The sequence below is a fragment of the Nanorana parkeri genome, unplaced genomic scaffold, assembly GCF_000935625.1.
Source record: "Nanorana parkeri isolate BGI_ZX_2015 unplaced genomic scaffold, ASM93562v1 scaffold1726, whole genome shotgun sequence".
Classification (NCBI taxonomy): Eukaryota; Metazoa; Chordata; class Amphibia; order Anura; family Dicroglossidae; genus Nanorana; species Nanorana parkeri.
Window position 1 is genome coordinate 252,882 of NW_017307994.1, and position 22,990 is coordinate 275,871.

A 22,990-nucleotide genomic window follows, 5' to 3' on the forward strand; every position below is an offset into this window, starting at 1 on the left:
GCCGCTGTGAACGGATGTGAACACCCCCCCAGGGTGTCTCCTGAAAAGTACTTACCTTTCCGCTCCAGCAGCTGTGCTCCGCTTCCGGGTTAAACAAAGTTCCGCTCCCTGAAAAAAAAACAACCTTCCTGCACCCACTTGCTTAGGAAGGTGCCAAGTGCACAGGGGGGGAGGTCCGGGACCTTAACAATTACACTGCACATATTAACGATAAATCTTGCTTGGAACCTGGGCCTCCCCAGGCGACTGGGCCCCTCACGCAAGTAGCGGCTGTACCCCGCTTATGGCGGCCCTGACCGGGGATTCAGATCGCAACCCCCGAATTCACTTGCACAACCCCACATGGGGTCGCGACCCACACTTTAAGAAGCCCTGTTCAAGACCTTTCAGCCAACATCTAAATTATTGCACTTTGTTGTTATTTTGAAAAGCCAGCATAAAGGAAAAGTAGTGATGGTTTAATCAATCAATTTTATTTATTAATTCATCATGGACAGTGTAATTGGGGGCGTGACAGAGGGTGTGTCCATTACTACATACTTGTACTAAAAGGTGTCATCTCAAAAAAGTGCAAGGCATGAACCATGCAGTATTTGATCCTTTCCTCTGCTTAAGCATGCTGTATAAGCATGTGGGTTTTGACAAAAAGTAATAATTGCAGACCCAGAAAATGATGTCATAGTAATTATTATAAAATGGCATCAATGTATAAGAAACACTAAGAAAAATGAGGGCTTGTTGCACAGAACAATTAAGGCAGAACTCGAGGCAAATCAAATCTTAACCCTTGCAGTGGGGCTACCCCTGCACTGCAACGATGAAATGCTCGTTTTGTCTAGGGAGCGAAAATAACAAAGTTATACTCACCTAAACCACGATCCTGGCTTGCTCTTAGACCACTCCCTCCAGCTTGTCTCCTCCTCCACTGCAGCAATAAAATGTCCCTTGGCATCCTCACATTTTATACACTGTATTGGGCGCAATGACTCAAAGGACCTTAGACTGCTGGTGCGGAAGGGGAGAGAGGCTGCAGGGAGCGTTCTAAGAGCAAGCCAGGCTCAAGGTTCAGGTGAGTATAGCTTTGTTATTTAGCTCCCTAGACAAATCGAACACCTAACCCTTGCAGTGCAGGGGTAGCCCCACTGCAAGGTTTAAGATTTGATTTGCCCGGAGTTCTGCTTTATAATCAGGATTGATTTTTTTTCCCTTAACCAGTGCTTATCAAAATTTTATTAATATTTTGTCACTTTTACTCTAGGCTCATTTGGCTTTTGCCAGTGTTTATCTAATTTATATTCATGTTTTTTTTACTATTTATCAATGTTTTTACCTATGATCAATTTTTACTCATAGGGCTTTGGATTAAACCGTACATATTCAAGGAAACATTTGATTGGACCTTTTCCCCACAGCGCACAACACTTCCAAAGAATAGTAAGGGCCATAGACTGTTAGACCTAACACCCTGGTTGTTTTCATAATGTGCTCCTGTGGTCAGAATGAGTACAGCGCACAGCTTACCAGTTATTATCCTGAGAACCCGGGAAATTCATCTTAAGTCTATTTTATTCCACAGTTCTCTAATGATGACCAATTATTTGGCATATTTATTTCTATGGGGAATAGGTGATCAACTATATTTTATTTTAGTCAGAGATGACTGTAAATGTTTTAATAAAACTCAAGTATTACAATTATTTGTTTGCTTGTCTGGTTTATTGTTGTTTTGGTCAAGCAGAAAACAGAAATAACATTTTCTAGACTCTGTTTACTTTTCCTTATGAAGCATTTCCATTTGTATGTGTTGGACTTATTTGTAGCCTGTGGCTGCAATTCCCATGTGCTAGAAAGCCACAACATAACCACAATATCGCATCACAATTTCCTTCTCAGTGAATAGGGTTCCCTTGAAGCTGTAAAACATATTTTTATTGAACATGAACACACACAGTAACCTATAATTTCTACTTAAATCTAGGTAATTGGGTAAAAAATAATAATAAGAGAATTTTAAAAGTAAATAAATAGTATGTAAGCAACCTTTTTGTTCAGCATCTAAACTAGGGACTGGAAGGAGCCCAAAAGAAGATACTTCTGGTCGATAATTTCTTTAGCTCTGCCTTCTCTAATGCCTGGTAACTGACATTAAACTTTGGGCCATACCAGATGAGTAATCCTATCGCTGTTGACAACTTTCACCAGTGACAATCGTTTAGATGTCACATAAAGGTTATGTTGACCCCTGAACTGAAATATAATATAGTGTAGCTTATTAGTCCTTAGATTAATACTTTTTCATTTTTTAGGTTTTTTTTCTTGTTTATTTTCACCTGGTGATCCTGCCAGTAACACACTTCCTGTACTGTCCTGAGGTAACAACACTCACTAACTGTTCTGTAACTCTGGAAGAGCAGCGTTGTCATCCTAAGCTATTTGTTCCTGCTTTGGCCTACAGAACACCTCTCCCCAGATCTAGATCCATCCTTTTTTGAGACAGCCTGGAGCTGCTACCTCAGGCGGCAAATCTATAGGTCACACTAGGGGAGACGGCAGGCAGAGCGGTAGGTTTGTTGTGGCCACTCTGCTGTACAGTGCTGCCCCCTTTCTGGCCAGAGCATTTCAGGTTCCTAAGAGCCAGGCGGGGAGATGTGTAAGGGTCATACACATCTTCCCACAAAGCTCTTAGCAACCTGGGACACTCTGACCGGCGTCCCTCCCAGCTCTTGGCTGACAGTGACTTTACTGGTTGCCAGGAGCTGGGCAGGATGCCATCTAGAGTGTCCCAGGTCGGCAGAGGGTGGCGTCACTGTTATGCACCAACACCCCCACCTCAGATAGCAAAAACTCTAGGGGCGCATCCAATCATATCCATAACATAGTTTAACTGGGTAGGGCTGATAAAACTCAAAGGCACTTTGTTGTCAGCTCAACCAGAAAGTTAGAAGCATACCGGGTTCCTAGCAGGATCAACAGTATTTTTTACTTATTGAAAAGTTATCACAAAACGCTTTGTTACATTTAACAGACTAAAAGGGTGCAGATAAGAGAAGTTCATTTTTGGTTTAAATACTTTAACTTCTCCCTTGTTGGCCTGTCCAGCAAGACATCAGCCTGTCACTGTTCACTCTCTAGCAAGCAGGTTCTGCAGTGTTTGAGCCAGCAGCAAAGTGACGCCCATGAGCCCATTACATCTGTGATTCTGGCATCGGCACTGTGTCTCCAGCAGCAGAATTGCAACCCCTGACATTAGCCTTAGCCTACTCATTACTAGCATGCCTGGAATGCCCCAACATAGTTTTGTGTGCGTAGGTGGTTGATCTTGGGTGCACACAGCAATCAGCAGTGGGACAAGGGTCCTGTAATTGTATAAACAGGCTTGTTGTGTTAATGTCAGTGGAGGATAAGGGAAGAGAGGAGCCACACTGGCACATTTAACAGAACCCCTTATCACAGGTAACAGAAATAGTACTCTGGGTTGGATTTCTGCCTAAAGAATAATTATGTATCTGAGGTACAATATGTGGTTGGTAGCTGAATATCTAAATCTAGGGCTAACATTTACAGGGACTTGTAAGGATTAGATCTGGCATTGCTGACTTGTATGGAAAAGGTGCATGCTCCAGGGTTGTCATCCTGATCCTTGCTTTACCATCTAGTAAGTCACTGACTTGGACCTAGCATGCAGCCAGTGAAGTCTGAAAAGTTTAGATCCTCACCTCCATACCTGTTTTAGGTCAGTGACCCTGTTGGTAGTGAAGCCCGGTCCAGGATGAAAGCCATAGACCCTGTAAGTGTTAAATAGAAGTCTGCAAAGGCAGTTCCCATATTTCTTGTAGGTTTGCTTTAAAGAAGAACTCTGGGCAAAACTTTTATTAACCCTTGAAGTCGCGCTACCGTTGCAATGAAAGGGTTAAGTGCTCGTTTTGGTCTAGGTGTAAAAATAACGTTATACTCATCCGATCATCGTAGCCGGCTGGCTGTTACAGTGCTACCTCCAGCTTGTCTCCTCCTCTCCATCGATGGAATGTTTGTCGGCGTCCTCACGTTCAAGACACAATGGGGGGAATTTATCAAAGCAATTACAACAGTTTTAGCCTCTTAGATCATTTTTTTTATGTGCAAATCTGTCTTTTAACATGTGCCCCTGTTTTGACCAGAGCTTGCACTATTTTCCCAATTACGCCTGTTTTGCGAAAGTTCGCACCTGTTTACATCTGCACTTGTCCTGCGGCTGTCTGAAACTGGAGCATCACCTAACAAAACTATCGCTACTTAAGATGTCCCAATGACCACTTCTTTAAGAAGCGACAGTTAAAGCTTTTTACCTTGAGTTACGAGTTTCTTTCCTGGAGTCTATTTAATCTCAATTTTGAACAACATTACACTGGCATCATAAATCTGGCTCAAAGTGCATCAAATATATTCCGTGCAAGTTCAAACACTCGCAATCGCTATGATAAATTCCCCCTAATGTATTGGATATGACGACTCAAGAATCGTTAGACTGCTGGAACAGAGGGGGAGTGAGGCTGGAGCGACCAGTCTAACAGCCAGCCATCTCCAAGGATCAGGTGAGTATAACTTTTTTTTTGCACCTAGACCAAAATGAGCACTTAACCCTTGCAGTGTGGGGGCGTACCTCCACTTTAAGGGTTAATAAAAATGTTGAGTTCTTTAATTTCTTAATGATGATTATATCACTAGATACAAAATAAAAATAAAAAAGAGATGTGAATTTTAGAAGATAACTATAGCTGATAAGTGATTGGTTGCCATCACACATTTCCTATATCCAGTTTTTATATTGAAGTGTCTATGTAACTCTTGGTTACTGCATTTTGAAAGAAAAACAACATTTTCCCTGCCCTTTAATATAGTAAAATAGCTGGTGCCTTGTGTTCTGTAGCCCCCTTGATAAGCAACACCTAGACCCTTGTTACTACATATGCATGACTAACTTGTGGGTAGAATATCAGTACAATCAACAAGTCACTCTCAAAAAACTTTATTCCACAAGACAAAACTAGAGTACACACTGCAGTCCCCGTCTAAGCACCGTCCCTCTGACACTTTTCATACGAACCTAATCTTAGAGATAGGCGGACAGGGAAAGAGTTCCTTATATACAACAGTCAATCAGCTGATAACCGAAAAGCAGGGAAATCTTTTGGAAAATTAAGCTAGAAGCTTGCATACTCAAAGGGTTAAACTTTGAGTGGGATGTGACACATTATTATGAATAATTCGATCCTGTCTTCCCTGTTCTTAATTAGCAATTTGAGAGATTTTGGTATTTTTGTTTGGTATGGTATTGTTTTGTTTCCGCTATCCTATTTTTCTATCATTGTTCCTTTGCCTGATGGGTATTTTTTAATTTCATTTTTTCTAAATTTTTCAATTATTGTAGTAGGTTGTAAAATAACAAAACAAAAACGTTGGCTTTATGGGGAGGGAGGTGGGATAAGGGTTTCTTACCATTGATATAATACATGAGTATACAGCATTATCTTTAAGTGATTTAAATTGTACAGTATATGGTATTTGTATATTATTTATATTGGAAAAGGCGTATGTGTAGTATTTTATTCTGATATGTGTCTTTTAAGAGGTTTTGATTTTTCTGTTATTCTTTGATTGTTGTATATAAGGAACTCTTTCACTGCCCCCCATCTCTACAACTAAGCCTGTATGGGGCTTAATCAGAGCGGTGGTGTCTACGCGTGGACTGCAGCTTGCACCCTAGTTGGGTCTTGTGGAGCCAAGTTATTTGTAAGCAATGTGACACGCAGTGCTGCCTGTTGTTTGTATGGGTTGCATATGGATCAGAGGTGGGCTCTTTTAGCAGGCAAACTTCCTAAAAAGCTGGTTCTGGCTCTGCCCCCTCCCACTTCATGTGCTTTACTGATGGCCACCTCTGGCCGAACTAACTAGTGATAAGATATATAGGTGGGAAGAGGTTTATCCACAACACTTTGTTGGGATAGCAGAAGCAACGTGCCGTTGCAGTAACCAAGATGCCAGATATTTTTAGTAAGTGCCATTTTTGTGAAGCTTTTTCACCCCCAGGTTTAAAGCTTACCTTTAAATTAGGATCCTCTGCTCCCCTGCCCATTGTTTCCTAATGGCTATCATTGGTTGTCAGGGAAATAATATCTCTAGCCAATGTGAGCATTGTGTGCCTTCTGCTGCCAGTTATTAAGGCTGTGGGTTGGACAGGTACACAGATTTGATTTTAACAATAAAACCAACAATTTATATCTTCATAAGATTAGCATTACAGTACCAGATTTAATCTCAAGGTGAAATCACAGCTCTAAATCCCAGGAAAACAGTCAAAATATGAAGTCAGAGAAACTCCTCCAGGGAGGCATCAGAAGCCCTTGCCAAAGTTTTATTTTGGCAAGAAAATCCTTTTAACCAGTGCTTTTGTTGTTTCTCCCTAATTGCAATTTATACCGTATATATGAATATGAAGTAAAATATACACATACTTGAGCTTTTGCAAATGCCTTTTATTTGGTCAATGAAGCCCTTAATGCAGCATGGAAGGCCTGCTTTACTTTACTGCAGAATGTGTGGAAGTGAGAAGGGTTTGGGCACATATTTCTAGAAGATAGACCCAAGAGCGCAGTGGCTGCGTGCCAGAAGGACTCGATTTCTGAAGGTGGCCATTGTAAGCATAGACATTTTGGCTGAGTGAGAAGGTAGCATAATTCAGTTCCTTTCCACTCCACTCCCAATTTCTTTTTGAAGCACATGTGGAGAAAATATTTATTGGCTTATTTGTGGTTGGAATGTCAAAAATGTTCAATAACTGCCCTCACATGGCTTTAGTCCTTGGCCGCTAGCCCTGTGTCCTGAAGAAAAAAAAATGTTCCCTTTCAAAATTGTTTTTAGCGAATAAATTCTGTCTCAGCTGATTTCAGGCTGAGGCATTGCTTGCCAAGGACTAACCATTTTGTTGTCTAATTTATACCATGCAGCTTGGCAGCAAGCCCTGGCTTACCTCTGATCCAAATGTATTAATGATGTAACTGCTTGTTTCCATTCATGACCTGAAAAGGCTCTTTACCACACATGGGGTTTTACTTAATAGGCAGCACTCTCTTCCTAGGATAGCCGACTGCTAGCTGAATGTAAATCGCTGGCACAACAGCCCATCAAATGAATTGGCAGCAGATCATAACCTTGGCTCCGCGAGCTTGCCATCCAGATCACTTTTGAACAAAATGATTTAGTGCATGCCAGCACTGAGAGTTAGGTCATTCTTAAAAATGCACTGGAAAATTAGATTTTTCACTGGGTTCTGAGAAAGCACACTCTGCTGAGAGCCGTGGACACTGGAACTATTTATTGTATGAATAAGTGATTTGGGAACCTTTCTGCACTTATGTTTGTAAACACGTTTCTGTTTCAGTGCCTTTGCCGGAGAATATACGCACAATACAGCAGCAGGGACATACACTTGTGTAGTTTGCGGAGCTGTTCTTTTCAAGTGAGTAAATGTTAACAAGATAATATCATATGCCCTTTCAAATATACTGTGACTAAGCACCTACAACTGGGATTTACAGCACATAAAGCCTTTAGCTATTTTACTGGAATGACATACCATTTTATCGTTTACTGATTTGGAAGTTATTTATAAAAAGAAAAGCAACCAATCAGAACCCTGATTTATAGGAGTTCTGAAGTCCTAGCATATACTAACCTGTTATAACATCAGCATTGTAAAATTAATACTATTCATCCCCCACCCCCTTACCTGCTCTGCCAGGACGCTGCTCGAATCAAGAGTCTGGTAAGAGATTTTGGGCTCTGATATTAATTTATTTTTTGGGGGGGGGGATTGTGCTGTCTTTCTTTTTTTGATGTTCACATTTAACAACATATCAGTTCATTCCGAATTACAAAATTAATTCTCAAAATTCGGATACGTTCCAAATCGTTATTTTCCCATTCGGATGTATCCGAATGTCTGAATTTGGACAAATGCACCAGTCAAGAAACTATACAAAGTGTGAAGGAATGAGTATAATCACACTAGTCAGCAATAAGCACCTGTTACTTGCATTGTACTATATATATGAATATATTAAGGATGTCCTAATACTAATATCAGCATTGGGGCCGATACAGGGCATTTTTACGAGTACTTGTACTCAGATACTGAAGGCTGATACCGGCCAATTAAATTTGTAAAGAGGTTTGGCTGCCTGAGTTCCTACGCTTGCTGTGAACCTCAGGCAGCTGTCTTTGATAGTGCCTGTCCGGCCCCACATCTCCTCCTTTCCACACCACCCGGAGAGCCCAGCACCCACCCGCAGAACCTGGCACCCACCCACACCTCTCGGAGAGCACGGCACTCACATGCAGCCCTGGTAAGATCTGCACGCAGCCCTAGTGAGACCCAAATGCAGCCCCATTGAGACTCAAACGCAGCCATGGTGAGATCTGCATGCAGCCCTGCTGAGACCTGCACGAAGCCCTGATGAGACGCAAAGGCAGCCCTAGTGAGACCCATACGCGGCCCTGTGGGATCCATACGCAGCCCTGGTGGGATCCATACACAGTCCTGGTGAGGCCTGCACACAGCCCTGGTGAGATCGCAACGCAGCCCAGGTGAGACCTGCATGCAGTCCTGGTGAGACCCAAATGCAGCCCTGGTGAGACCCAAATGCAGCCCTGGTGAGACCAATCAATGATTATACAGCAACAGAGAATGGCAACCGGTTATAGAGGACTGCAAATCTCAGCAAACCATAATTGCTGGTTGCCATTCTCCATTGCTGAATAATCATGGATTGAGTTACAGTTCTTCATAATTATAATAAAACCTCCCTAAAATCATTAGTCTGTATTGTTTAAGAAAAATATCACGTCCATTTAAGAAAAGTATCGGTAATTAGTATCGGCAAGTACCTGATGGAAAGCACTTGGTCTTGGAAAAATGGTATCAGGACATCCCTGCTTTTTTTTAAATTATTTAGGTGGGCAAATTAGCCTTTTATAGTTTTAGCTAGCTGACCATATTAACGCAGCTAAATTCAGTCAGGGCATCTATGCACTATGAATAGTTTAAACTGGTTTGGCTTTAAATGGATCACTTTATAATGTATTGTAAATGGTCTCAATGATAGCTGAAAATCAAATTACATGTATCATGGGTGAAGGTAAGTTCAGGACAACCATATGTACACAACTGTATGGTATACAACAGGCTTGATCACAAAAAAGATCTTAGGTTATGCACTTTCGTCGAGATCTATCTTACTAACCACAAAGGCAAACTGTCCTATGCAACATTATAGTTTCTTATTTCACCTTTTTATTACCTGTAGCCAACTAAAACGCTGGGAAGCCTTTGTGGAAGATTGTAGTGCTAAAACTGATGAAAAATAAATTCCCTGTAAATACAGGATATCTGGTTTGTGTTTTGTATACTCTGTAAATGGCATTCTACATTAATGCAGAGACGCATTGATCAGCTGGAAACTGAATTGTGGAATGTACAGAAAGACCCATCTGAAGAATTAATGTTATTGAATAATGCATAGACATTAGTGTTAGTGTTGAAAATTATCTACACATTTATGTACAGCCCATAAAAGACCAGTTAAATGTGTATAGCCACCCCATTCCACCCCATTAAGGTTATATGGATATTTCTGATGCCCAGTTGTGAAATGTGTTTTCTACCAGTGATTTTGATGGCTTTGTCCTATTGACAGCCTATGTAGGGTAGCAGGAAAATGTATGTGTCCACTATGCCCCATTAAAATGGGGATAACAGTTAAAAGAAACACCAGTAAAGCTGCATTAGATAGGACACTCTAGATGGCTGCAGTTCAGCTATTAGCTCTATGTAATGCACATTAAGGAAGAACCTCTATATTAAAAATGACGACAAAGGCACCTTTAGAAATATTTAGAAATGGCAATTTACAAACAGGTACTTGTAGGCTTTTTATTCTTTGCATACCTTATTTCTCGTTGCGGAAAATGTGACAGTGCACATCATCTGAGGGGGAAAAAATGTCTTTCCTCTGAGATCTTGCTAGATTTTCCCGTTTACAGATGAGATTTCCCAAGAAGGCACTGATGATGTGTACTTCCCAGGATGCATCTGTGATGTAAGGGCTACATAACCAGTGCCTCACTTAACCAGGAAGTGGAAAACAGTAATTGTAAGTAAAAGCAAAAAATGTTTGTTTAACTAATTAATGTTAGATGCAGAGCTGCAGGCTGATGTGATTTTTAGTGAAAGGGGGTAAAGGTCCACATAAGAAAAATAAAAATCTCTTTTTGCAGGACTGTTCCTTTTCAGTACAGATGTTTCTTTTTTTCTGTTATGGTTTCCAAATATTAATATTAAATCCATATTAAAACTGCACCCTAAAAGCACTGTTTATTGCAGATTATGATGTGTACAGGTATAATTACCTCTGCTACTGTACATTTAATAGCACATGGCTGTTGCCAAACCTGGCATTTCTGATAAGTGTTAATGGTTTACAAGCACCCTAATGAAGATCTTCCGTAATGCTAATAATATTTGAGTGATTGGGAATCAGTGAAGATCCTCTATGAATTAAAAGCCAAATATTCATAACTACAAATGAGCAAACTGATATACTATATATACACATGCCCACACTACATAGAATCACATAATAAAATAATTTTGGCAGCCTGGGTTTGAATCACAGGCTGTTTATGATACCCATGGTAAAGCTTGAAAATTGTACATAGCAATATTGCACAAATTCTCTGCATAGTATGGAAGCAATTTTAATAGGCAGCAATTTAAGAGGCAGAGACCAGTCAGATTTAATTGGAGTGTATTACTGGACCCTAAGTAGTCTGCAATCATATAGTTTAGGCACAGCCTGTGACTGCTGCCAGCAGCTGGGCTTGTATGCTGTGGTTGGAGATAGGATTTAAAAGCATTGCTGAGGCAGCCACTGCCACTCCTCCTTTCAGTGATCTGAGGATTGGTAGCACGTTTGGCATGAGAGGGGATTCTGCCATTATCTAGAAATGTGGCCAAGAGGTTCTTCTGCAGCGTCTCTTCTAAATGGTAAATTTTTTTCATTCGCAGATACAGAACCTGCGGGCGAAGGGTGTGGTGCTTTGGTGCACTTAGAATGGTGTGCTGGGTCTATTCACTGTAAACACAGAGGATTGTATACAATAATATATAGCCTACCATCCTGTAATTCACTATTATGTAGCACAATGCACACGGGGTTGGGGAGGGCTAGTTGGTGAGGCGGTAGCCCACCACACTGCAATTCATTATAGTATATAGTGCAAAACAGCACTGTGCACTGTGTTTGCAGTATATCTCCCTGTCAGCTCTCCCTAAATTCATCAAGTCTCCAACACACAGACAGGGAACCCTGGCTTCTATAGGGAGGCAGCTGGAAACATAAGAAAGCTTCATTTATTGGTCCTTCTAAGCCACCTGACCACAGTTCAGAGGCCAGGAGGTGTGTTATTGGTAGTTGGTTTGTTTCTGCAAACATCAACATTAGCTTGCCATTTTCCTGAACTGCAGTTTACTTCGAACTCAAGCTCATCCCTACTTGGCAAAGGTGGATCACAAACTGCAGGGTTCTTCACATATTGATACATTAGTGACATATTTAGGGCATCCTAATTTGCCTAAAGAGTATCCAGTTACCGCTTTTCTTTTCTATCTGCAACAAGATATGAATAGATGTGCACACAATGGTGAATACATATATGCCTATTCAGTTGTGTTGTGTGTTATTTTTATGTTGGTGTTTTGTTGGAAAAGAGACCACAAAGTTATGACTGCTTAAAGCATCAGAGTGTACGTAATATGGAAATTGTGACTATGTAACTATGGTATTTTACAACATTTTGAATTACATCCATTAATGATTATACAAACATCTGTGCTAACAGATATTTTCTTCTTGTTCCAGGTCTGAAAAAAAATTTGACTCCAATTCTGGTGAGTTTGTAAGCGAACGTTAAAAGGGAATCCACCAAATGCCATGCAATGATTACTATGAATTGAGTTTGGTGTAAAAATCTCATGTCCAATCTGCCAGTCTACCAGTTTAAACATTGAGGCTGTGTATTTAAAAGTGAACCTGTGTCCAGGCTATGGACATTCCAGTATTAACATATTGTCAACAAGCAGGAACAAGACCTTGCTGACTTCTGTAGCTACAGTCACCGTGAAGCAGTTCACCCTTAAAATTAACAGCAGAAGCAACTTTTTTGCTCAGGCAGATCAGCTCCCTCTACTTTGCCTCCCAGCCTTCTAATATCTAATGTAAACAGAGCAGGTGCTACTGGAAGGGGTAGCAGGTTAAGGTTTATTCTTCTACAGTGCCTGCAGCTACAGAGGTCAGTGATGCTTTATTTACAACTTATTTACTGTTTGCTAAAAAATAAGTAACTAATTGAATGTCCATAGCCTGGTCATAGGCTCATTTTTAAGATTCTGTCTACATGTGCTTCCATCTTTCTGGATATTGAAGATGTCTAGGTCTCCAGTACCTAAACCTTGTACACACAGACATCAGAGGTCACTTAATGAGTATTCTTTACACATGCAGAGTGCCCTCTGACAGGATATTTTGAGCTTAAGGAAGATTATTATTTTTGCTTCACATGGCAACTTTAAAACCATGACTGATTAATTCTTTCGACTTGACAGTTGGCAGTTGAAACTCACATGACATAGATAGAGTGATTGAGATTTTCAGAACAAATTTACATCACCCAATTTCCATTTAACCCTTTCCTGGCATGAGCAATACACTGATCATGTAAAGGGCTGCATTTCAAAATGTGTGATATCTAAATGTATACTATTGGTTTCCTGTGTAATCAGCTATGTAGGTCATATAGCATCTGTTCTCTACATATATTTGATATAAAAAATGTATATAATTTTAAAAAAAAACTGTTTCACCCTCCAAAATGTTTGTAAAGTGATATTTTAAATGCATAGTTCAGCTTTTGTAAAATAAATAAATAAATACATACATACACCTTATTAAAAGAAAAAATGTGGATTCATTATTTTCCTGCATATGAGTGTGCAATGCATTGCAACAGCGATCAGTGGATCACAGGTCCTATGCTCTGGCTCCTGCAGACTCTTCCTCCCAGTCCGTGTCTGTACCTAGGTACGGACATGGGCTGGGAGGAAGACCATGTGACCATGTTACACCTATATACAGGGAAACATGATCCAAAAAAACGTATCCTTTAAGTAAACCATGCTCTCCGCTGTACTTTACAGTAACATAAGAACGGTGGCAGTACTTTTCAGAGAATGCAGTTCTATATACTTGATGATTCTGGTAATCTTATGCTTGCTTTTTGGGCTAAACTGGTCATGGCTAAGCACAGCCACTTCCATTCTATCAGCTTACAGAGAAAGTACAGCAGCTGCAAGCCTAATATCCATCTTCAGCTTGATGATTTTGATTAATTTTATTAACTTAACTAAAAAATGGTTTCATGAGTTTTAAATACACAAGTTAAAGTGTGTTTCTGTTATATTTGCTATATAGATTCTCATTAAGAAACACACCCCAAATCACTCCGGTTCTTTTTTAGGTACCAAATTCTGCATTACAGTTTTCAAACCTATGCATTGGAATAATGGTGCCCTAAACTATTTGCGATTTTGCAGGAAAATGTTTGCCTTTCCTCAAGAGCCAATAAAAAGTCTTGCCTTATAGAGCTTCAGGAAGGAACAAATTGTATCAATTGTTCACATAATAATTTCCCATTACCATTTGTGTAAGTAGACCTGGCAACTGGCCTTTCAAGTAATGGGAGTAATTGGGTGTAATCAGGGAGGTTTAAAGATGAACTCCAAGCAAACAGATAAATACACAGATAAAATACATACTGTACACAGTATATTAGAGCTGTTTTACCTTCCAAGGTATTTGTATTTCTATCCGTTCATTCTTGAGATTAACACAGCTCTGTCTGACTACACAGCCAGCCTGGAGAACTTACTTTTCTTTGCTGTGGTTAAAGAGGACATTGCAGTCCACAGCAACTAAGGGCTATATAGTCCTCTCCATTCCTAAATCACTATTACTATTCCTACAAATATTTCCTTCTTACATACCTTGGGCCCCAGTTTCTAGACGTTTCGCTAGGCATGGGTGACATCACTGGGAAAGCTGAGGACATCCAACAAGTGGTGTCCGTCACATATTACCCATCACTTCTATTTTCTAACGGCTTTACTTGCATAGATAAAAGCCAGTCAGTGAATAGACCATTGCATGTTAGCAAACATATTTAAATAATATTCCCTCTGCTAAAATGTGCACTCATGTGCACACAACACATTTATTAAATGGCAAAATAACTAGACCTTGTTGACCTGGCTAAATGAAAAGGCTTGTTATTATTCAGTTAACAAGAGATGGGACATCTTAGTGGTTATAGGTATAGTTCATGATTAACCTGTCATTGTTCAGTTTTTGCGACTGAGGCACATTTGTGCCATTCACATAGTCTCTTTATGACTAGGCCATGCAGAGTAAAGTATCAGGTTGGTGTTCTTCTTCCCCTTCCACCCCCATAACAAGTTCACCTTTTCTTCACTCCGCAAAAACTCTGTTCAGCCACTGAGAACAAAGAAAATACATGGTACTTCCAAATATGCAGGAACATGTGACTCACTCTCCATCCTCTTATGGAACAGTGCTTGTACTAGGTGATTGGCCCAGCACTGTTACAAAGGAGCAAGGAGAGAGTCCTCAGACCTCTGCAAGCTACAACTAAAGAGACATTTGTTTCTCCACTCCTGGAAGCTAAACGGAGAAGTGGGACGATATAGGAAAGGTGAATATGTGTTGCTTGGAAGGGTGGTATTATGGAGTATATAAAGCCAAAACATTCCCTTTTTTTTAGTTATGGAATAGAACTCCTGTTGGGTTTTTACTACTGTCTGTGCCCCCCTTAGGGAGATTCACCCTTTCCACTTGTTCTGATGGTCATTGTCACCGGGACTCCAAAATGTATAGTTGTCACCAAAATACTGCAGCAATAGAAGGGAAATCTTCCAATGGGAACACTCTCAAGGGATTTTCCCGCACTTTGTCAAGATTTCTTCTCTTTTCCTCTTGTGTCTACATGACAGGAAAGTAAGGGAAGTCTCTCCAATGTGACGCAGATGTCAAAAAAACTCAAAAAACATGACAGTGGTTTTAACCATTTCCCATTCTTTATTCATTGAGAAACAGCATGGATAGAGCACAGGTTTGCTTTAAAGGTTACCATAGTTAACACTTTCATGTCGTAATCTAATCACCAAATCTTATCTTTTTACAAAATACAAATATTAGGTCCATTCACTATTTTAGTTCTGGTGTTACTAACGTTTCAAAGAATTTGCTGCAATGATGTTCTATATTCGCAGCTAAGCATTTTCTTGTCATGGAAAACCTGAATTCTTAACCCAGATCAGACAGCCATGTGCAATACACATGTGTATCTGTCATATATAGGTTTTATAGGACTGCCTCTTATTCGATGCCAATATCTTGAGGCCTGTTTTGTTACGAGTAGAATGGCATATTGCAGAATCTCAGTTTACATGTTGGGTTCTATAACCACTTTATACATTTTTTGTGTTTATATTACATAATCTTTTCACATAAAGCAGTTGTACAAAAATGTCCAAGAGAGTGAAGCGGCGAGAACTAAAGTGTAAACCCCTATCAATGGACTTCTCTTATTTGCTCCCTTTTGCTTTGTTCAATAAGCCATTGAAAACATTTGTTATATCTGGTTAATAAGTGCAAAAATATACCTGTTTATCCTGCCAGAAATCCATTGAGCTCCTAAATTCCTGAGCTGTCTGCCTTTACTGGCTGTTGTCATTGTTCCAAGCTATCTCTGTGGGCTACAGCTCCCCCTCCCTAAGTTATGGAGCAAATGGGGAAAGAAGTGTTCTGTAGTCTTGTCCTGGGTTGGCAATGCTGCTCCTGCATGCTATATATGCAGTACATTGATTGTTGTTAACCTAGGCCAGGAAGTGTGTTATTCACAGGGACTACCAGGTGAAAATAAAGGAAAGAAGTCTGGAAAAAATGAAACTTAGGCAGGTACCACATTTTAAGATTAGTACGCTGCAATAATTACAGTTTTGTTTTTGGGTTTGTTCTTTAAAGACACAAACAGTCAATCATTGCTTACACTAAATGCCGAAATTGAAATACAAAATATGAAAATTTGTATGTATTGAAAATACCGTGTAGTATTAAAACCCAACTCCAGCCAACTCTAAGGGATAAAACCCTTTTTCTCTATCCTCACCTACTGTCTGAACAGGAAGTGATGGGAAATCTGCCCAGTGGGGGTGCAACAAAACATGTTTTTTTTTAAACTGAACGCTGGGCAAAGAAATGTTCATTTAAATATATTCCACGAAAGCCACAAAGGATATAAATCCGGTTTGTGTGCTCCAAATACCTTTCAAATACAGTTATTATCTTGTAAATGTAGTGGTGACATCAAGTCTGTGCAGAGAGCAGATCTGTGGGAAGGACCCAACAAGTTCATTGACCACAGGCTGCCTTCAGAATACTACAGGAGGGGGTGGATACAAGACCAATCCTCTGTGCAGAAGGAGAGAGAGCAGCAGTGACTGGTCTTTATTACAGTAAGCTCCTGCACAAAGGCAAAGTTTCACAATGGATTAATGCACAGGAATACATAGGAATCCTAAAAATAGGGATGCACTGATACCGGCTTTTCGGTATCGAGTACAGTACCAATATTTTTTCCCGGTACTCGCTGATCCCGAATACCAATACTGGAAGTTCCATTAAGGAAGCCAGGAGGCGTGTAATGACTTACTACCTGGCTTCTAGCCAATCAGGAAGCTGGAGGTCCGGTAATTACTCGCAGCCTGGCTTCCTGATTGGCCAGCTTCCCAACCAATCAGGAAGCAGGCATGAAGCAATTACATGCTGCCCAGCTTCCTGATTGGCCGGGAAGCCAGCTCCATGCTCCCTGGTGACGAGGAAGCATGGAGCCGGCTTACCAGCCAATCAGGAAGCTGGGCAGCATGTAATGACTTGCTTCCTGATACCGGAAGTTCCAGTGTCGGGCTAGGCATCAGGAACATTTGGCCGAGTAAGAGTACTCACCCAAATACTTGGTATCAGCACTGATACTAATACTAGTATAGGTATCGGTGCATCCCTACTTAAAAATGCACCCAAGTATCTCGACTTTTAACAAAAAGGTATTTTATTTGTGTATCACTCATCTGTAGATCCTCAAATCATCTCCGAATTGGTGCTGACACTGTCCTTCCTTCTGGAGGGTGGCTACTTTTGTTCCCCATGGTCCCTGTGTGTGTTGTAAAGTAGCCACCGCTCCAAGCTCACTCCTGTGATAGACTGCAATCTCAATACAAATTATTTCACTAAATGTGAGATTGTAGTCCATAAGATACATTCTTGTTAATAGGGTACTTGAATGCATTTTTAGGATTTTTAGTGTCACTTTAGGTAAACCAATGTAGCTCACAGTTCTTTATAGTTGACTGTCAAAGCCACACAAGTTTACTGTGCAAACAACATTAAAGTGTATGTATAGCCAACACATTTGTTTTCAGTTTTGAATAGTGTAATTGTCAGTTTTGAATTGTATAATTACACATGCTCAGTTTTGAATAGAGTTGGGAAGGGTTAAAACCCTTATTTTTTGCGATCTGTGTCCCACTGTCCTGGGGACGAAACTGGAAATGAGAGGTAAACTCCCCAAAGAGAGGGGAATAGTCATCTTAGACCGTTGTCACTGGAACATTTGTCCCTATTGGATGATCTACCACCACCTCTCTGTTGACAACCCTAACATTTAGGATTTCCCTTTACCCTCTATTGACAATAGTCATCTGAACCAATAGAGACACAGATAGCAATAAAAACTTGACAAAGAGACTAACTCTCCCCACATTTTCTAAATGAAAAAAAGTTTTGCCATGGCATACAGCTTGACCTCCAGATAGTGAATAATAAGCACACATCATGAGAGTTTACACCAGACTCTGAACCAAGGTGGGTAATCGTATCTATTAACCCCTTCATGACTGAGCTTGTTTTTGGTTTCTGTTCGTAAATGACTGACACACTTTTGACATTTTTGCTGTGTGATTCTTCCACGTCAGTAATATACTTTCTTACAAAGTGCACCCACACATATTATATATTGTTTTTTAGAGGACAGATAGGGCTATATATTTATATCACATATGTGTGTCTAACGCCTCACTTAGGACAAATACAAATTAAAAAAAGAGGAAAAAACGTAAAAAAAAACTTTTTTTCCCAGTTTTGATTTGTAGTATTTTTTTTTAACAAAACCAGCACAGCTAAAAAAAAATGCAATACATACATTCATTTATTTGTCCCTTATTTTTAATTTTTTTACACTTTTCACTATTTTTTTTAATTTATTTACACTTTTCACTTTTTTTATACTGACAAATTTTATTTATTTAATTATATCAGGCAGTCATTGTGAATTAATCTCACTATTACTGCTTGATAAATTAATACATTTTTTTTTTTTTTCAGGCTGCTTCAAACTTCAGAACAGCCGATAATAAGTTAGTGACACTGATCCTGCAGCAGTTCAGGATTCAGCTGTCAGTGAATGTTTCAGAAAACTTAAACATTCTACTTTCAAGAATAGATACATTATGTGTCTAATACATAACATTTTGTATCTATTCTTGAAAGTCAAAAGATAAAAAAAAAAAAAGCCAGTATAGCTTGAGAGAGATATCTCTCGATCTATACGAGCTGTCAGAATGCCGGCAAAAGCCGACATGTGTGTCTGCTTTGCTGTGACTCTCAGACACCCGATATTAAGGTATCGGGTGTCTGAAAAAGGTTAACCCTTTCAGTAATGGATCTCTAGATAGTTAGACATCTATTACTGAAAGGTAACCGCTGATTCTCAGCGGTTAGCAGCCTTCTAGTGCAGCAAATAACTCGTCACGTACAGTGTACGTGACGAGTCATTTGGTCCCTTTGTGGCTGGACGTACAGTGTACGTCTCCCGTCACGAAGGGGTTAAAGGATGGACACCCTTACTATTATAGGAATAATAGAAAATTCTATATGAAGGAATAAATAGTGTCACTTAATTTGTTTTGAGTAGGCATTGTCTCCCCCTGACACTAGCTCTACATATCATCCTACATCCTTAATGTTTCATGTCTGGGAGAATTATTAAGATGCCTGGGCATTTGCCATGTAAAGGGGACCTGAGCTGAAGATGTGCTGATGAAAGTGGCAAAGGGGATATTGGTGCAGCAAAATAAAGGCTTCAACTTAAAAAACAAAAATACAGAACAGTAAGCAATATCATGGTCACAACCCTGAGACCCAGGGGCACATGGCATGGGTATGTGTACCGAGCAACATTCTTGTATTTGCATGAACCCCTGCCCCCAAGAAGGTCTTTAACATAGGCAGAAACTGTAGGGCCAAGTAGGAAGGTTGCCAGTTAACTTGTCATTGTTTTCTGGAGTGAAGGATGAAAGTGGAGGATAACCATGGAAACATGGGACAACATAGAAACTGAACAGATAAAGTACTAGGAGGAAATCAAACCCAGGACACCAAGAATACATGGCAAGGGTGCTAACCACTTAGCTGCCATGCTACAGAGAATGTTTGGAAATAATAAAATATATAGTCTTTCTCGTTTAATGAGCATACACTTAAATATATATAATAAATTTAGAACTAATGAGAAATTATAGGAGAAAAGTGACATCTAAATCGACCAGGTGCATTGGCTTCATTAACATGCCTGAGCTGAACACTGCTACCCTGAAATCAGCAGCGAAAAGGAGTCTGGATTTAATTAGACCTCCCATGTCTCTATACACTAATCATGCAGCAATACATTCAATTTTACACCAGCATATAGTGAAAGCAAGCACATTCAGTATTCTTTGGTGCATTAGTCATTTTGCTAAATACAGTAATGTTGCTATAAACAGACACTCAAAGGCTGAAGGTACCCACAGAAAGAATATTTGGCTCTGGGTTGCTGCTGGTTCCGTCTGTTTTTTTGTGTGTTTTTTATGCTATTGTTTACTGCTTTGGATATGTCTGTTCCACCCTTTATTGCAAGATGGCACATAACAGCATGGTAATATAATATTTGATCGTTCCACAAATGATTATTTGCACATCAGGTCATGTCTGCACATCCTACTGCCATTATGTCTATAGCTAGCTTAAAGCCTGCTAAAGTTGCTAAATGCAGATCCTGCAGCCCTTTATAGTAGCCCACCATCTCGTCATCATAAATGGCAGCTGGGATCTTTCCACATCACACCCAGCCCTCATTCTACAGATACCTTTGGCTCAGACTCTGCTTAGAATTCCTCTGGAGTACTTGCTGGGTCCCACTCTTTCTTCCATACTGCAGAATTCATCATTCCCTTTATCAGCTCAGGTGCCCTGTCCACTTTCTGGGGTGTGGTCAAATATGAATGCTGATTGGTACAGCTTCCTATTTAAAACAGAACTTTAACAGTTTGAAGTAGAGATCTCCCTGTGCTGCCATTTTAGATTTCTTTAGATTATTTCCTGATATCGCCTAGCTCAATAATGACTTCAGCAGTTTAGAGTCAGCTAATGCAGAGGTTGAGATGGCAAAGGACTCCTGAAATATCTTAGATTCTCAATCTCTGCTTTAGCCAAGCAAGCATTACAAATCCATTCCTGACCTATAAAAGATAATCGGAATTGAAACATGGGGACTATAGTTACCATACTAAGAACATCTTCACCTTTGGTGAAGTTCTCCTTTAATTAATGCCCCCTACCACCGCTGATTGCAGCACACTCGATAACATACTTACCTTCAGCCCCAATCTAGTGAGATTCACTGCCCTGGGCCTTACAGCCATCTAGCAATATTTGCTGTGTGGCCCTGCCTATCACTACACATCCTCTGCAAAGTAAACCTCTGGCCAGCTCATCTTTACATTGCATGGCACGGCCCCATTTATTCCTATGGGATGGCTGTGTTCATTATGCCTTTATACAGAGTATGGCCATCCCATAGAAAGGAATTGGGCTGTGATGCACGCGCCTGTAACATGACGGTTGCCTGTTTTTTTGGATTGACTTTAGTTGCTGACCTTGTTTGTCCTTACTTAGCTAGTACTCCATCTACCCTGATGGAGTTTTCAAAACTATATATTTGTCCCTTGTTCTGGTTTGCCATTTTGCCCAGGTTACCCCAGTAATTGCCTTTAGCAACACGACCTGACTATGCTTCTGGCTCATTCTTTCTTTGGCACGTGACAAAAAAAGATGAAAGATGAAAAAAGGGAGCTTGACCAGTCAGGACTGATGAATGGATGTGCTCAGCCTCAGTTCTCAGATGGACAGGCCCCCACCGGAGGAGCCAAGGACTAGCAATATCCAGGAAGAGCACCAGAGTAATCCCAAGCATAGAGCCAAGACAGTAACATGAGCAGGTTAAACAAGCAGGAGCAGGTTAAAGACTAAACTGTACTTCAGATGGCCAAGCAGAATGCAGAGGACTACTGTGCACCTGGGCAAAAGTGCATATGCAGCTACTTATATGACTCAGTACTTTATTCTGGAAATGTGCCCCTCTACACAAAAAGCTATTTTATACAAGTCCTTCAATGGCATGGTGTCATCGTTAGTACCAATCTGTAAGCATGGCAGTGTTTTCTGTTGTCATTCTGATTTCCACCCTCATTTTTACTGGTCACTTGGTCCCTTGCCAAATGGGCTTTCCTGTGTTTTTGGACCTGTGGTTCAGAAAAAGAAAATAGATTGTAAGCTACAGTTGGACAGAGAGTGATATTTTATTATACAGTGCCATTATAAATATATTGAAAAACACCTAAATAAATTTAAATATGTTTACACTTGAAATTAAAGTTCATAAACGACCTCTAAGCACACATTTTTTTATTATTGCTATGTGTTTTAACAGAAAACTTTACTACACAAGAGCCCGGATTGTCTTAAAAAGAGGATACAAAAAAATGTAAAATAAAGTTAATCTACGATTTTATTTTTTCATACACGAAAGTAAATGAAATCAGTTGATCATTTTACAGACAAGGTAAACACCCTGGTTTAGGGCACATTCCACCACCAGCTGCAATTGTTCATAACATTCTTGACAGTAGAGGTGTATCTCACATTCTCATGTCCTTCTCATATAAACAATGTCTATTTTAAATGGATTTCCAAATTAAACTTAAAACGGGATGCAGGTAAATTGTTGATTAAACAGGCAAAAGATAATGGCAGGATATATATTTTACCCCAAATAACTCAGTTTCACATCTTTTAGATCTTCCCGACATTATCAGCTCTCTGATCTTTAGCTTTCCATTAAAGTGATCTTAACATGGTCATTTGATCATTTCAGGAAAATAGCTTCTGATCCAGTGGCATACAATTAAAGCTAAGCTACATGTTAAACAGTAAAATGTATTTGCAGAACAGACTCTTGAACATAAGATAGCCTTTTTTAAATTGCTTATTTAAAATGCTAATGTTTATATAACCGTGTGGGATGCACACTGGGTTTGCTTCAATTTGAATTTGGAATTTATTGGGGGTGCTCAGACTACATGACGGAGTACTGTAACTGGCTCACCCATTCTTTACTGTGCACAGTTCCCTACTGATCTCTTTGTAAATTGAAACCAAACAGCTTAAATCAGATTTTAGTCCGATCAGTACAGTGTCCTGATGTTATCAATATAATAGCTATGATTAGTGGTTGATTGGCAAGCGAGCCAATGATTTTCAAGAGGTGCACCACACTGCTTTGTATTATAGAGAATTAGTGCCTCAGGAAGTTAAAGTCCTAAGGTTGAAAGCCAACTCGCTATACCTTTTTACTAAACATCTGGTAAGTATAATGCAGGTAAAATGTGCAA

The 22,990-nt window shown here is 39.9% G+C and overlaps 1 protein-coding gene across 2 annotated transcripts in view; it reads left to right on the forward strand.

The window, feature by feature from the left end:
• The window catches only part of MSRB3 (methionine sulfoxide reductase B3), an 82,291-nt gene that overhangs the window by 46,500 nt on the left and 12,801 nt on the right, over positions 1–22,990 (forward strand). The window contains exons 4-5 of one of the 2 annotated variants that reach the window (XM_018571286.1): positions 7,418–7,495; positions 11,955–11,983. In XM_018571286.1, the coding sequence (XP_018426788.1) occupies positions 7,418–7,495; positions 11,955–11,983 (107 nt within the window). The remainder of the gene's footprint in view (positions 1–7,417; positions 7,496–11,954; positions 11,984–22,990) is intronic. The other variant, XM_018571287.1, reaches the window with a different exon arrangement.